Raw genomic sequence first — 16,935 nt, 5'->3', positions numbered from 1 at the left:
AAATCATAATGAAATATTCTTTCACGTGGCAGCAACTTCCCGAGTACAAAATACTCTTGATCAGAGGGAAGTTGAAGCAGCACAAACATAGCACAGTTGATTGACACCAGTTTTGTTTGTTTCCGTTAATGTGGGGGGAGCTGGTTGACCTCTGATGACCTCTAGAAACTTTTATTAATATCTTTTAAATGATAGCAGCACAAACAACGATTTTTACAGCACAAACGTGTGACACCACTTTTGTTGGATTTGAAGGTGGGGCCAACTTGACTCTGAGTCGCAGTGTAAAGACAGCCAGTGCTTCTGATTTTCAGCTGAAATTTGTGGGCTACGTTCTGTAAGAGTGTGGAGAATGGAGGAGGTTAAGTTTTGGTGACATTCATGAGAGAACTATAAATCCTAATTCACACCATGGAGACCTGCTCCAAAAAGCTGACGTAGATGTTGCTGGTTCTAAGAAATAAGCACTTCAAGTTTCAGAACATGTTTACCGCCTTCTTGTTTCAGTATAGAAAAAGAAAAGGCTCTAAAAAGTGCGTCATCTCGCCCTTGGAGTCATCTTGTCCCCTTTTTGGCCCATCACAGACATCGACCTGTTTTCCCTGCGGACATACTGATGGGATTCCTGATCGTGCTTCAGTAAGAAAATTGTTTATGTTCGTGGTGTGATGTGATGTGCATGTAGAAACTGTTTTGATGTGCTTGGGTAAAAAATGATTATTTTGTCGCTTGACGCGGTGCTGATTGCACCAGCCGACTGCGCCACGCAGAGTCTCTGACTTGAGCTTGTTGGTCTGTCATCTGACTCACACAGGGTCTCCTCCACATAGCCTTCATTTACAAACTGCTTTATCAAACCAAACATTACAGCTGACAGCTGGATTTTCCTGTTTCAGTGCCACCAGCCAAACAACAAAGAACCACTTACTGCTTAAGAGACAGAGAATAAAAATGGACAGTATATCATCAGTTTCTTAACATAAAACTCACTGTTGCAGCAAGTGTAAAAAAGTGATCCCCTTAAACTAACTTTTAGTGCTATTGTCGTTATTTTGCCACATCTTTACCTCTCAGACCGATGTGGATGAAAACAGAGGTTCTCATATTTTTCTGGAATTCCCCTCTTCAGAGTTTATTAACAATTAAAAACTATCCAAACTGGATTTTACTCTTAATAGATTTTATATATGTAAGTCTCCAAAGCATTAAAATACTTTAATGTCACTTAATATTTTTCACTTTATTATCGGCAGCCTCCCTAGGATAACCACATTAATACATCCCAAATGAGGGACATGGAGTGTGTTTGTGAGTTTGTAATGCTCAGAGGTGGTCCCAGTTTGTTTTCTTGGCTGATGTAAAAATAAATGCACAAATAAATAAAGGCCATATACACAAAGAGAGTGATGAAAAAGCTGAATTCAGTTTTTAAATACATACAATAAGCATAAATGCAAGCAGACGTTTGTTCAGCATTGTTCCTGCACATGTGTAAGAGCAGTGCATCCTCCAGGGCGGCTGTAGCTCAGTAGGTAGGGAGTGGGCCATCTACCAATCAGATCAGTGATCACTAACTTAATGCTAAAGTATCCCTGGGCACTAAACTGATCCCTGAATCGTTTCACGTGTTTCCCCTGGAGTCAGAGTGTGTGAGTATTAGGTTAAACGTGCTTAGGCGTAGAAAAAAAATCACTTGTATGAATGTTTGTGAATGAGCCTTGCAGTAAAGAAAGCACTTTAAGTTCTAGAATTTAGTATAAAAGTACTACATAAATACCAGTAAATGTAATCCCCTTTTCACTGTAATTACAGATGCAAGCCTGACTTTGGTTTTCAGTATGAAATCATCCAAGATGAACGCCTTCCTAGCTTTTAGTGAAAGCCAATACTAGAGTCAATCCTAGAATACAAGAGTATAAAGTGGTACAACTAATTCATCTTCATTGGCTCAACGCTTCCATATCCCCACCATAGGCTGAGTGTACTCAGGTTAAACTGTCTTGTGAACGCGCATAGACTTCATTTGAGTTTCATGGGAAAAACAGGAAAAGGGGTTTGGAACATGAAATCCCTTTCAGGTGAGATAAAATAAGTCACGCAGATGAAAAAAAAAGAACATACAAACAAAAATCCCAACAAATGTCTTCTACTTTCAACCGCTCGCTTTAGGGTCACCGTCTGCCCCCATCTCATCCATATATCCACTATAATTTGTCTGCATCTCAGCTTTGCCTCTAACTTTGTCTCCAAACTGCTTAACCTGAGCTGTTATATGTTATATATATATTTCTGTGTGTGTGTTTGTGTATAAAGTTATGTTCTCTTTGATAAATTCCTACGCTTGCAAATCTTTGATGTTGTAAAAGAGGGAATTTTCTCATTCTTGACAAAGTGAACAGATAATAAATGACATCTGTAATCAGTACATCAAGATCGTTCTCTGTTATACTCTTAAGCCATCAGGTTTGACGAGTCTAACGTATACGGTGAACAAAGTTTGTTGATTTTATGACTCAGCTGAAATTATGCTTTGTAAATGTCTTTTTTTTAGCATTTATAGTTTCCCCATTGACACATGTGACCAAAGTATTTGCTGCATCACAGCTTCAGCTGTGTTGTTCTGTGCTGTTCATTGTGTTGTAGGCTACAGATTAATGGTAACACAAACATGTACAGGTTCTTGAAGGACAGGGTGATTTCAGAGTAATTATATAGCTTTGGTAAAACCCACTACAGTCTGGTCTCTTTTAAAGATGGAATAATATTGTCTGATGACATCACCAGGTTCTCCAGGCTGTGACCTCCAACACTGAAGCCAGTGAGGCAGTCATGGTACTGAGACTAGGAGGGAGATGTAGCAGAAGAACTCCAGCTTTAAGGAACATGAGAAGTTAAAAAATACACATTTAATTAGGAAAGAAACATGGAAGAGTGAATATCCCACATGCTTGGACAGCATTCCACAGTAATGAATGCACAAACTAGTTTTTTAGCCTTACTTTGAGACAGGGTGTTTCTAACCTTAGCGATACTACACAAATGCAAGAAAGCATTTAAACGCGTTTGTTTAATATTCCCAGGGCGGCACGGTGGTTAGCACTGTTGCCGCACAGCAAGAAGGTCCTGAGTTCAATTCCACCATCAGGCCGGGGTCTTTCTGTGTGGAGTTTGCATGTTCTCCCCGTGTTTGCGTGGGTTCTCTCCAGGTACTCCGGCTTCCTCCCACCGTCCAAAGACATGCAGCTTGTGGGGATAGGTTAATTGGATAATCCAAATTGCCACTAGGTGTGAATGGTTGTCTGTCCCTATGTGTTAGCCCTGCGACAGACTGGCGAGTGGCGACCTGTCCAGGGTGTACCCCGCCTTTCGCCCTATGACAGCTGGGATAGGCTCCCGCGACCCTGAAAAGGATAAGCGGAAGCGAATGGATGGATGTTTAATATTCACCGAGGAAACGAGCCTGATTGAAATGGCTGTGAGATTCCTCACAGTGTGACTGGAGGCCAAGATAATGTCTTCCAGAGTAACTATCTGGCTTGATAACCTGTTTTTATGTCAAATTACAATAGGTTTTATCTCAGTTTTATCTGAAGTTAGAAGCAGAAAATTAGAGGGGTTTTTTTGCAGTCTAACAAATTGGTGTGTGCCATCTTTTTTTATTGGTAGATAAAGCAGATAAAGCATATGATGTTTGCTCTCATAGAAAACATCATGTTTGCACTGTAGTACTCTTTCTTGGCATGAAGCCATACTGCATCTCACTAATTTTCATCTAACTTCTTAACCAAGCATAAACAAGTCTTTCAGATAGCCTCATAGCATGGCATGCACTGGGTTCACCAATAGGACAGTTTAATCAAAAGATGAAGACTACTGTAACAAATGTGAAGGTGGGACAAAATGAAAACTAGAACAGCAGACCTGACTGTGAACAGGGTCAAAGGGCCCATTATTAAATCTTCAAATTGAGTAAAAAACCTTTGTCAATAGGGAAACTATGAATGCTAAAACACAAGATATATAATTAGCACAAATTTAGCTGAGTCATAAGTCAACAAACATTGTTCACCGTGGGCTAGAAAACTGGTCAAACCAGATGACTTGAGAGAGTATCCTGTACACAAATAAGTAAGGCTGTGATTTATAACTAATGACTTCATTTGTAAAAGAATAAGACAGTTCCTCTTTTATTCCTCACACACACAGGTGACTGTTGCTTATGTGCTGGGACAAAGTAGTTGCTGTTTCATAACTTTAGTTGTGTTACTCGGTGTTGTTCATTTGTCTTAGGCTACAGGTTTATTGTACGATATGCAGATTGGAGGAGAGATACAGTGGAGCTCTATGAACACTGTAATAGGTCAGTGAGGTTAACAATAAGTTATTCTGTTATATGTAAGTTTTTTATAAAGGGGTTGTTAAACTGTAGGCTTATTTGTATTATATTTGCATTTATATTAACAACGAAACTTTAGCAGAATATAAATGATGTTAAATGCCTAATACTCACTATTCACATAATCTTCTTTTAAGATCACCCATCCTCCATTTCTGTTCATATCTACACCATGGTAGAAGTCAGCTCTCTCTCTCTTTTAGACTTAAAGTCCCTACTCTTACATAAAAACTCCTGCCTTTCCTTCTCTCTGGCTCCCTCCTAACATGCCCCCCCCTTTCTTCTTCCTTTGTCTTCTGCCAGCAGTAGCACAGTTTCCACCAGCACACTCTTGGCCAACAGTACCGGAGGCGGTCATTGTTAACCTGGCCCCTATTAATCTGGTATGGAAATTTTATTCTTTATGAACCAGAATTTGAAAGTTTGTTTTGACTAAGATTTTATGCCAGATGCTCTTCCTAATGGAACTATCCCCATTTATCCAGCATTGGTTCCACTGACTGGGTTTGTCACTCCAGCACTTACATGTCAGAATGTGTTGTTCCTTAAATTATCTCTATTCCTTCGGTTAGGTAACAATATAACATGTGTATGTAAAATAGTCCTAGGCTATGTTAACACTTAAAGCAAACACACAGAAGTACACACATAATGTTATGAGGGAACACTTTCTCTGTTCAAAGATGTGGAGCATAAAGTCCAATTAAACTGTAACATTCTGTTAATTAGGGATGTTTTCTAGTTTCCTGCTCTTTGCTATTTGGAATTTTTTTTATGTATAAGCTGACCTGCTGCTGCTCCTGCTTCTTGCCAAACAATTTCTTGGTTTATAATTTAATATTGCTATCTGAGGGACTTTTGCTTGTTCCTGGAGTGGATTTCAAACATATTGCAATGTCTGAATCAAATGGTCATGCCTTTATTCATCTGCAGAGCAGAATATCTACAGCACAGTGTCTTTACCACTTAGAGTTATAGAATGTTGTAAAGTACAGTAAAATGTTCATAAAATGGACAACAGCAAAAACGTGTGTCTTCATTTTGGTCATTTTTTTCAAATGATTCTGTTTTCCAGACACAGACATTTTTCTTCTATTGTGAGGTTTCTCACTCAGTCTCTGGTCCTTCAGAGATCCAAGCTTTCCTCTTTACTGGAATCCCATCCCCGATAGATCTTCTTAAGCCTTCTTCACTTTTGGGTCTGGGATTAAAAGCAGAATTTTCTTCTCCGTTTCCACATGGAGAAACTTCCAACAATTGGAATGTCCTCTGAGCAGCATCAGCTGAATGAGAGCTCCCAGAATGCCACGCTCTTCTTCTGGGGAACTTTTCAAACTGAGAAGCTTTTGAATACAATACACTGATTCCAGGTGTAGGGTCGGCAACTTCGCAAGAGTGCACAACACTAGCTGGCTGAGGTTGAACTGCTACTGACTCAAACTCGGAATAGGAGATATATGTATTGGGAAACATGTACACTGAAGGGACAGAGGACTGGAGTGTAGATGGCAGGGAGACTGGTAGCTTGGGATGATGGAGACTGGTCTTCCTGTGAGTAACTTCTCCTGTTATCCTTCCTTCATCTGCGCCTGTTGGTATTCCTAACTCTCCAAAGATTCTTTCACTTTTCTTCTCATAATTCATCCATGTCTTCCTTCTCCTGGTCTGAACCTCATCGAGTTTAATTTCTAGGTTGTAAATGTCCTTACTTATCTGGTTGACCCGATCAAAACGAGATAACAGAGCAGTAACACGGGGCAGCAGACTGTCTAGGTACTGCTGGACTTCAAAACCAAGCTCAGACACTGACGAGTCCTTAGACCCATTGGAGAGAGCCGAGGATAGAGGACGTGGGGACGAGAATGCGGAGGGCGAAGAAGGGGAGCGGGAATAAGAAACGGTTGAAGACAAGGTGGAGAGACAAGATTCCTGTGAAAACCTGGAAGGAGGGATGCCCATGCCTTTGAACTTCACCCTGTGTCTGAACTAGAAAGGGGAACAAATGTGCAGAATCAGCAACAACAGCTACAATTTTTAGTTACTCAGCCTTCCTGATGGAATGCTTCACATTTAGCAGTCTATTCACCTGTTTAGCCTTAGTGAGTCCCATCCATAGCTTGAGCCTTTTGATGAAGAACTCCACCATTTGATAGTCCTGAGGTTTAATGGTTGGATGAAACAACTCAGCCTGCTCTGCCCTTTAGAAGACGAAAGAAGATGGTTTATTAAAACTTAAGATCCCTCTGTGGCTCTATCTTCAGTAAATTTCAGCAAAACATTCAAAACAACATGCCATTTAACAAAACTTCCTATGATACAATGTGGCACTCAAAATTTTGTCAACCACTTATATTTTTGTGGAAATACAGAAATTCTTACTGAAAACATTACTCTATTATCACAAAAGTAATAGAAATTCAAAGATCACTTCAACAGTAAGGTGTGTAATACTGTGCAGGGTTACAAAGTGCAACTTCTTTGCAATGAAAGAGGTTTTATTTTTGCCATCGCCAAAGAACTTTATCCATTTGTGAAACACGGGGTTGGTACCATCACGGTTTGGTAGCGCTTTTGCTGAGTTTAGGCCAAGATAACATAACATCATATACAAAGCCATGAATTATGAGGTCTGCCAAGAATTTTCAAACAAAGATATCAGGACATCTATAACGTAATCGAAAAAGAAAGTTTGGCTTGCTATCAGCACTCAAAAGCCTGCATCTCTGATCTCATGGGTATTGCTGACTTTGGGATGTTTAAAAGATTTACAGATCATCTTCCTTTTTTTTTTTTCCCCATTTACATTATGTTAAGGTTCAAAATATTGGGGATGGAGACAAGAGAAAAAAACCACAATAACAACACTGGTCCGGCCGGGTTAAGTCAAACGATGATTTTAATGAACACACGCGTGGGAGATGGACACCGTATGCAGACAGCCTCAGATCTCAAAATGGTGGAGCATTGATCAAACTCTTATAGCCTCTGGTGCCTCCACCTTATCATAAAAAGCCTAAACATTCACATACTTTCTCTCACACAGCGCCTAAGCTACGACCTTGGCTCCCTGTTTATCTGCTCCTGCTGAGATTGGGCAGAAAACCTCTCCAGTATATTCTGTTCTCTTCTAATCAGACAAATAAGGCGATGACTTTCTGCGAACAGTATTTCTTATAACTCAGCAGTATAATGCATCATAAACAATATCATTCATTCACAATAAATCAGCAGTCTAATGTAATGCAAATCAGTTTAACTAATGCAATAGTTATCAGCTTCTTCTAATTCAGGAGAATAATGCAAACTAAAACTACATAATAATTCACAATCTTTAATTAGGGGTCTAACATGGCATAAAATAATATTATAATCTAACAATTATAATCAAATGAGCTGAACATAACCCGTAATACAAAATATTACTAGAACACAAAACTCAAAATGCTGGGTCAAAAGGACCCAGAACTGTGACATTATCTTTCTATCTTAAGATGGAATTTCTAGGTAACCAGACACCTAGAAGACTTTCACAGCTACAAATTGCCAAACATCAGATGTCAGTATGGCAAGATTATAAACTTGTTTAAGGCCTATAAGGGCTTAAAGGGCTATTTCTGTCTTTAAAACACAGTTTCTCAAGGGCTAACAACTTCGACAGTCTACAAAACTCTGTTGTCTTTGAAAAAAGAACAAAACCTAACTTTGGTTAAAGCAAACATAGCATCTAAAGAAAGGTAATGTTGTGTACCTGTAAGTATGGATAAGAACAGCTCCACAGAGTCTAGCCAAAACCCAAACACCTCCTCCCATGAGAAGCAGCCCATAGAGAGGGCCCAGGATGGGGTGGACCTGGCAGATTTTTTGCAGGACGATCCGACCATGAAGAAAGGACAAGACTGAGACACTGGTGTCTTGTACTGACAGGAAACCTTCTACTGATTGTGAAAAAAGCTGAAACAAACCATATCAAATATCTTTCATCTCGCCTTTTTAAATATCTTTGCTTAAGCTGATGTTTTTCTGCTCATACCACATTCCCAAGGTGAGTGCAGAGCAGCATCAGCAGCAGTAGTAGGACAGCCAGAGCCAGCAGCTCCCTCCAGGCTCTGTGCAACACTCTGCCTATCGCAGCCCACCTCTGCACAAACCGTAAGGTTCCCAGCAGCTGGAAATGGGAATGAGTTGGGTTTTTTTGTTTTTAAATCAAAGTGAAATATCTGTGGACATGTGTTAGACAATACTTCACCTTTAAAACAAGCAGAGTGAGCAGGGTGGCTGCACACTGAGAGGACCTTTGTGACAGAAGGGCAGCACTGTGGAAGTTGATGAAGTTGTCTGGTTGGGACCGCAGCTAAATAGCACATAAAGGTTGTTGAATACTAATTTTGTTTTGCTTGGAGGATTTTTAAAATGTTATTCTTTACCTGGGAAACACATGACGACGCACAAGACAGGAAGCGGAGCTGCAGGATAGCTGTTGTCAGCAACAAGAAGGCAAGGAGCAGCTGGAACCAGTGATGGCATTGATGCAGATACTGGGTGCGCTCAGTGGCCACAGACCACAGCTCCCCAAGTACAGTCAGGAGAGCAGAGATGAGCAGAAGAATCTGCGGTACAATAGAAGTACTTTCTATTAACTATTAAGCTCTAAATACCAGATTATGGTGAAAGATTTTCATTTGAAAGACTGCAGGATTTGTTACCGGAAGTGCCGTCTGCAGGTCCAGTCCTGACACGGATAAAGGGATGAGGAGTGGATGGATAGAGAGACAGGATGTGATGGCTTGTGTCCGAGTCTGCTCAAGTTTTACGTACACGCACAGAAATAAAGCAGACTCTCTGTGGTACTGAGTGAACTCTATAGAAAGAGCTTCAAACCTGGAGCGAAGGAAAAGAAATCATCAAATAAAAACTCACCTTTTTATTTTTGTCCTTTTTTTGTCGACTGAATATGTAAATGAATGCAATTCGATAAGCGTGACCCATGCGTAAATAAAAGCTTTGAGTTCATCATTACGATGGAGGGTAAATGTTATGCAAGAATCTGTGGGCCATAAACAAACAGATAAATAACGACATTAGAAGATGATTGGACACCACAGACAAAATGTGCACCACAGTTTTTGGTCGTTTGCGTGTTAATGCTCCATTTGATTTCAGAAGAAAAACAACGTTCCATTGTTTTGCTTTTTGGCAACTTCTAATGGGCTCACATGCCTCATTATTTGCAAAAGAGTCAATTCAACAGTATTGATGAACACACTCAGCATGTCTGAGAGAAGCACTCATGTTGCTCTGACAATTCCACTTACTGTTTCCTGCTTCTTCCTGCCGTGTGAAGGGCAGTGAGGAGCTCGGGTATCGTTCCACTGTTGTTTGACTGAAGGTGAACCGCCTGGCTACCGAGCGCATGTGTGTACTGCAGCTGCGTTAAGCCCACGAGTCGCAGTGAGGGGTTTTGGTGGAGATGTGGCACCAAGGTGTGATTGATCCACAGCTCTGTGTCAAACCAGCTGCAAGAAGAAAGAGTAGAATAAGCTGAACAGTTGCACTCCGGAGGCAACACAAACACTGTTTCATGCAGTCCACCAAACGTGTATTGACACATAAATGAAAGTAGTCCCCAGCAAAATTACCAGGCAGTAAATTTAAGGTGAGCAATTATGGACTTACATAATATATTGGGTACGGTGTCCTTGTATTGTGCTGCTGTCCTTTGTTTCTATATATAGGCGTATGTAGGTGTGCATGTGTAAGGGTGCGGCTGTGTCGGGCATCTTTAGGCATGGTGGGTGTGGCCCTGCCAACTGGATCATCACACACACCTGGAGCTGACCTAACGTCGTCGGGGAGCTACATAGCAGTGTGGCTGAGAGCTCCACAGAAGGTCAAAGTTCACAACAATCAGCTCTTATCATGTCTGATATAAACAGCATAAATCTGACACAGTTCTTTCAGCGAGTTGGGACCAGAATTGCAAACACGTTACTCTAGTGCAAACTTGCATAAAAAAGTGCAGTTACAAAAGTGCATATAAATGGTGGAAACACAGAGATTTCTTAAGCCACAAATAACAGGAAATTTAAATCAAGCGTGCAAACAGATTTTCTAATGTGTGAAATGCACAATTTACTGCTGATTGTGCCAATAATTGACGCTGAAAAAGAAACGTCTTTTGTTTCGCTTGTTATTCAAATGAACTGTTTAGAAAAACAGCACCAATTTTGTATTTCACCTGTAAAACTGACCACATTTATTAGCGCTATTTGGGGATTGCCCTCACATGCTATTTTGCCCTCTTAAGTAAATCTGCCCCTCTGTCGATTAGCTCAGCAATCATTAAACATCTAAATGTTTTCTGACCTTTTGAATTTAAAGAACTCGAGATTTGTCCCCACATTTTACACTGTGTGGCGACAGTGTGCTGTGTTTGTGTGGCGTTTGGTGTCACCCTTACTCTTTGAGTGAGGTGAGGTTGGGAAACCCCAAGGGTGACGCGTGAAGACGTTGTTTGATGGTGGCGTGCAGAAGCCTGGCCTGTCCCTGCTCAGTTGCATCCTGGTAGTTCACCATCAGCACCAGCAACAGAAATAACAGCTGCCACACACACTGCTGCAAAAAAAAGAAAAAAAGTGTGACGTCTGGGAAGAAAAATTCCCAGACAGAAATAAATCTTAAATATTTTCTCCTCACCCTCATAATTGACTGCAGTGCTTGGACTTTGCGAGCCTCCTCTTTCGCCTGCAGCAGGCCGTAGCCGCATGGCGGTCGGACCTTCCCGCTCTGCTCTCCAAACGGCCTCACCACAGTGGCCTCCTGAGCCAGCTGCTCCTCCACCTCTGGATCCACAGGTCTCCACAGGACTGTGTAGATCAAGGCCAGCACGCACACCTGAAAAACAGGTGTCAAGAGAGGTTGGATGGAGAGAGATTGAAGTCCTTGCCCCAACTTCCTGTCAGGACATCTGAGAGAGGGTAGAAAGTCTGAATATCCACCCTTATGTGTTAACAATGAGTGTTAATCAGCTCTTTCCAGTTTGCTAACAGTACATCGCCTTTATTCATAATCAAAGAGATAATCAAAGGACAAGTCTGATTAGGGTTGCCAACCGTCCCTTAAAAAACGGAATCGTCCCGTATTTAGAAACAAAAGTACACGTCCCGTATTGAGCTAATAAGGGACGCACTTTGTCCCGTAATACAGTGAGAATCAAAAGTAGTCTATAAATGTTAATGGAATTAACGCTTTGTTTGAAAACATAATTCCCAGCCCCTCTCCTGCTTTGTGACCGATGAGCTGACAGCACACTTATGACAATTCGAGTATGACAAGTCAGATTACCGCTCATCTCATTGGTCGAGGAAAGGTCGCTTACGGAGAAAATACCGGAAGACAACAGATGACCACAACAAGAAGCCTGGCCAACAGGGAAACAAACGCCGTCACTGCGGTGCAAGTCTCGGACGACAGTACACCTAAAGCTGGGCAGACACTGTGTGATTTTCAAACTGCACGATTGACTCACAGGGGTTAGAAGTTTGTAGGTCACGATGCAGGTCTCACACTATACGGCCCGATGCTCTGATGCGACCTGAGTGCTCACACTGTGCCTCCATAAAATGAAGGTTATAACAGAAAATCTGTCGCTCGCTCTCTCTGTCTTTCACTCACACAGACACACCACCACCATCAACTTTGCTAAATTGCTAATGAAAAACATTAATCAGGCAGGTGTGATTGAGCAACAGTGTAAATCCAACTATTTTCACGATTGTTGTGGTCGTGATAATTTTGTGATGCCACATCGAAAAGGCTCGGATGAGCTTTCCAAAGTTCTACAGTTGTGCCTCCATCGCTTGTGTCCAGATCACACGCTGCACAGCCGTGCTGCGCCGTCTTTTTCACCGACGTTTACGTGTGAGCAGTGTGAGCGGCTGTGGTGACACCCTCACGAGCGATTGATGATCGGGAGCTGGTCGTGAGGTGTTAATCGCTTCTCGTTACCCCACGTATACTACACGATGCACGATGAAGGCCAAAATCAGGCCGATCACCAAATCGGTTGCACGACTCAAAAATCGTCTCAAAATATGCCAAAAATCGCACAGTGTAAGCCCAGCATCAGAGCAGCAATGTTTGTTCCCCTCAGAGAAAGAAAAAAAAGGCTGCAAAAGTACAGGGAGGAATGGGAAAAGGGAAACACCTGGCTGGAAAAGTGCACGATAACACCTATAAAGCGCACTGCACTGTGTGCCGGCGCACTTTTTCCATAGGCATGCTTCTAATGGTGGGCACATGAAGAACACGAGGGGCGTGAAAGCTCGGGGAACCCTTAACCAATTTCTTGTCCACCAGGCCACGGCAGAAGCAGATATGGTATGTAAACACTGGTTTGTTTTTTTTAAACCCTCTGGTTAAGGTTAATATGGGCATGTGCAGTGAATATCAGCGCTATGTGGCCAGAAGTGTGATAATATAATTTATTTTGTGTAATAAACAACTGCAAGGATAGATGATTACAACAAATTGATGACTAATACATAAAAGTAATACATAGATGAATAATGATGATGACTTAAGATGCGTAATCATGGGAACAAGCGGGTTTACAAACAGGAGCAGCTGATTAGCTTTAGAAAAGCTGAAATAATACCTCAACTGAAGCCAATTATACTAAATGCACTATATGTGCACTGTTACAAGAATGATTTTGTTCTATTGTTTTCTATTAATTTATATAATTTTAAGTTAAGCAGGACAGAGTGCTTTTAAAGAAAGATTTACTTATATTCTCAAAAGTTAAGCATGACAGGCTTCTGTTTAAGAAAGAGACCTGTTTTATTGTGTTAATGTTGTCATTGTGAGCTAAAAATAAATGGCTAAATGATCATTTGTTTCCCATGTGGTCATATCACAAAGAATATGCATCTGCTTAAATCAAATTCAAGTCAAATGGTTAAAAAATAATTTCACACACAAAAAAAGAGCTACAAAATTCACCACACTGGGAAGGGTGAACTGGGTTGCCCGGCCCTGGCCACGAGGTGTCCCTTATTTATTTTTCAGGGAGTTGGCAACCCTAAGTCTGATTAGACTGAAATGACTGTTGGAACGTCTGAACTTTGTGTGAGTGCACATGATCCAGCTTCAGCATTGGTAGATTAGTGTGTGACTGCAGGAGTGCGTGAAAGATAAAAACTGTCTCGTCAACTCAACATTATACAAATGCAAGTCATGCAAGTCAAAGTAGTTATAATCTGCCAAAACCCTGAGAGGTGAACAAACTGGACCACATGCTTGACTCACCTTGAGAGGTTCCAGCAGCAGAGCAGAAGTGAGAAAGGCAGAAAGAGCTGATACCAGCCACATGAGTACTACTGTCCTGGAGAAGCAGCTTCCATAGAGTCCCATCACAGCCAGACACGCTCCAAGCAGCAAAGCGAGCAGAGGATAAATGACACGCAGCGCCCAGCGAGGAAGTAGCCTGCCTGGCTGACTCCGAGCAACACCTGTTCAAATAAAATCTCCAAATGTGAATAAAAAATTCTAGATAGGATGTTTTTTGTCTCATAGTCTAACAAAAAGATTCCAAACCAGGGTTAACTGTAAAGGGACTCATGGAAATAGTGATGACTACCTCAGTTTCTTATATTCAGCTTCTCCCCAGTACAGTGCTTTGTAATAGAGAAGGCCTTAAACTTATATATAGTTAGCTAAAATGATAATTGTGAATTGTATTTGTATATGTAGTATGGGCGACTGATTGCAGATACGGATCTGCCCTATGGACCTGCTCCATTACTGGGCTGTTGCATTAGGAATTATGTGCCCACACAGATCTGTTTCCCATTCTTAAGCCATCCCAAAACACTTTATTGAAACAGTATCCACTCATTGAAGGAGTACTGGAGTACATTTGACAATACATTTGTGGGTACAATTAACAAGAAAAACCTTTTATGGTACCTATGCGTGTCGTGTAGAAGGAACATGTGGAGTCAGGAGAAGTGCTTGGCAGGAAGGTGCTTGCCATCGAGTCTACGGATGGACACTCATAGAGTCCAGTGCCATACTGGGAGTTATCCTCACTGTGCTCTGACCAGCTGCTGCAGGAGGTGCTCCGCCTAAAAAAAAAAAAAAAAAAAAAAGTTGAAGTGATACAGAATGTTACCTGTCAATAAAGAACATCATAAAAATAAATCTTTATTTTCCTTACATGGTTGAGACTGAGGATGTTGTTCTCGGAGAATCCCGCCCACTGTCTGAGTTGCTGTTTTTAGCATCTGCTGTGTCGTCTGCTGCTTCAATAGACATGAGTAAATCCTCCTCTGGTACCAAACACAAGAATACAGAATCAGATGTTATTCAGAAAACTTGGTGTTCCCAGAACAGATTTGGAATCATTTTAATTTAAAGAAAGTCGGCAAGAAACAGCAAGAAGCAAAGTGCTGGAGACCATTCACGTCAATAGCAGAAATTAATTACGCTTTAACAGTTTCTTACCGGAAAGAGTAAGAAGTGTTGTCAGATTGTGGCTGTGAACTTGGACTTGATTGGAGTTCATATCTGGGGATTTGTGCGGCGTCAAGTGAAGCTGCATCAAGGCCTTTTTCCGCTTTAGCTGACGAGCAGATGAAGCCTTGCAGGGGTCAGGGGCTAAGGTTGGCTTGGAGGGGCTTGAACCCACTGGTAGACTGAGTAGGCTGTCACATGATGGCCACGCTACGATGCCATCTTCTTGATGTGCTTCGTACTTCTTGGGCACCAAACCAGAGGCAGCCCAGAAGTCCAGGATGCTGGAGTCTAAGGCCTTACTCTCCGGCAACTGGAGAAAGATAGAATAACAACTGGAGTTATTCTAAGAAAAAGACAGGAGTAAAATAACAAGTATACTGTGTATGTGCATGTCCTTACGGATGAAGGACTGTCAGTGACTCGGCCAGAGGAATCTGGCAAAGACAGAAAAGTAGGGCAGGAGAACTCCGATTGGCCAAGGAATACGTCCATCTCCACAGAGTGACAAACAGGAGAGGGAGGGACTGACATGTCCACAGTTACCTGAGTCACATGTAAACATACACCTGCAGCGTTAACATTTCTGAGTGTACTCTCACACAAGTGCCCAGATAGCAAGCAGGTCTGGCCCGGATCTGGTATCAAGCCGGCACTGCTGGTGGACTTCTGGCATGATAAGACGTATGTCATCCAGATATGGGCCAGGCCTGGCATAGATGGCACTGTCTATGTGATGGCATGCCATATCTGGCACGATTATGGTTTGGTTCATGTGGCCCAGGCCCATAGAAAGCAGCTCTGGCTGGGATCCGGTATCAAGCTGGCACTTCTGACTGACTGGTGTCATGGCAGGATGTATGTCAACCAGATGTGGACCAGGTCTGGCAATGATGGCACTATTTATGTTCCTATTTTCTTATTTTAGTTAGAAGACCCAAATGCCATGTTGCAATACTATACTGGTATGGTAGCCAACGTTTCAAATGCAGGTTTGACAGGTTTGTGAGTTTACACTTTATCCAAAATCTAGTGAGGGTTTACTCATCTTTGCCAGTGGGTGACTGTAGCTCAGGTGGTAGAGCAGGCCACCTATTGATCGGAAGGTTAGTGGTTTGATCCCTGTCTGCATGTTATAAGTGTGAATGTGTATGAATGTAGTTAGTAAGAACTCAGCTTAGAGAAAGTGTGTGAATGTGGGATGTTGTATAGAGCACTTTGAGTAATCTGGGAGAGTAGAAAAGCACTATATAAGAATCAGTCCATTCACTGTCTGAACAGAGTTTTGTCATGTTACTTTTGCACTATCATGTTCCAGCACATGTTGGTATTACATGGCTTGATTAAGGTACACATTAGGCTGACATCTGGGGCCAGAGCTGAAACTGTTATAGGCCAGCACAGGGCCAGCAGTGTGTCTACAACTGGCCTTGTGCTGGCCCATGTGTGGGCCATATCTGGCAAACCAGATCTGGGCCACCAAAGGGCCATTGTTCTTTGCGGTATGTGGGCCATGTGTAAGCACATTGTGTGGGCCAGATCCGGGCCATACCGATTTTGCTATGTGCGTGAGAGTGTTTAACAAACAAAGCATGGACGCACAGCTGACACAACCTCTAATCAGCAACTCTCTGATGGCACAAGTATTCTGTCTAATGTTTTGAAATTAATGCATGGCCTGTATTTATATAGCGCTTTACTAGTCCCTAAGGACCCCAAAGCGCGTTACATATCCAGTCATCCACACACACACACACACACACACACACACACACACACACACACACACACACACACACACACACACACACACAAAAGATAGACCTGAAAAGCTCAATTGAAGAAGCAAGTGGTCTCACCAGAATACCTCGGTACTTCATATAAGTTCCTGTTAGGCATAGCAACAAAGAGGAATAAGGATTAATATGTGAGTGGGGCACACAAAGGAAAACTACACTGACCAACATCTGCACCACCTGCATTTACTACAAGAAAGCCTATGACTCTGTGCCTCACACAGGGATCCT

General features: G+C 41.9%; 1 protein-coding gene across 1 annotated transcript; it reads right to left on the bottom strand.

Moving 5' to 3' along the window:
* Nucleotides 1-5,233: 5,233 nt before the first annotated feature.
* On the bottom strand, nt 5,234-15,442 carry LOC147333669 (polycystin-1-like). Its single transcript, XM_086285822.1, has 15 exons — nt 15,311-15,442; nt 14,900-15,221; nt 14,613-14,724; nt 14,363-14,520; nt 13,703-13,905; nt 11,090-11,287; nt 10,854-11,008; nt 9,709-9,909; nt 9,100-9,274; nt 8,821-9,003; nt 8,643-8,747; nt 8,427-8,561; nt 8,145-8,347; nt 6,483-6,594; nt 5,234-6,382 (listed from the first exon to the last, which is right to left on the bottom strand). The coding sequence occupies exons 1-15, from the start codon at nt 15,440-15,442 to the stop codon at nt 5,504-5,506; spliced, it is 3,273 nt and encodes a 1,090-aa protein (XP_086141948.1). The 3' UTR covers nt 5,234-5,503.
* Nucleotides 15,443-16,935: the final 1,493 nt, after the last annotated feature.

The sequence above is a fragment of the Aulonocara sp. 'chitande type north' Nkhata Bay genome, linkage group LG3 (assembly GCF_057382095.1).
Source record: "Aulonocara sp. 'chitande type north' Nkhata Bay isolate Kocher_YH1m ecotype deep benthic linkage group LG3, A_spYH_male_GT1.1, whole genome shotgun sequence".
In the NCBI taxonomy this organism is placed as follows: Eukaryota; Metazoa; Chordata; class Actinopteri; order Cichliformes; family Cichlidae; genus Aulonocara; species Aulonocara sp. 'chitande type north' Nkhata Bay.
Note: the sequence above shows the minus strand (reverse complement) of the source record. Positions and strands in the feature narration are given on the sequence as shown.

Excerpts from the sequence above, each read along its gene's own strand:
- LOC147333669 (XM_086285822.1), bottom strand. The coding sequence starts at position 15,442 with ATGTCAGTCCCTCCCTCTCCTGTTTGTCACTCTGTGGAGATGGACGTA. Across the intron at positions 8,348-8,426 it reads GCACTCACCTTGGGAATGTG|CTTTTTTCACAATCAGTAGA; the intron begins GTATGAGCAGAA and ends GGTTTGTTTCAG. Across the intron at positions 6,383-6,482 it reads GACTCACTAAGGCTAAACAG|TTCAGACACAGGGTGAAGTT; the intron begins GTGAATAGACTG and ends TCCCCTTTCTAG.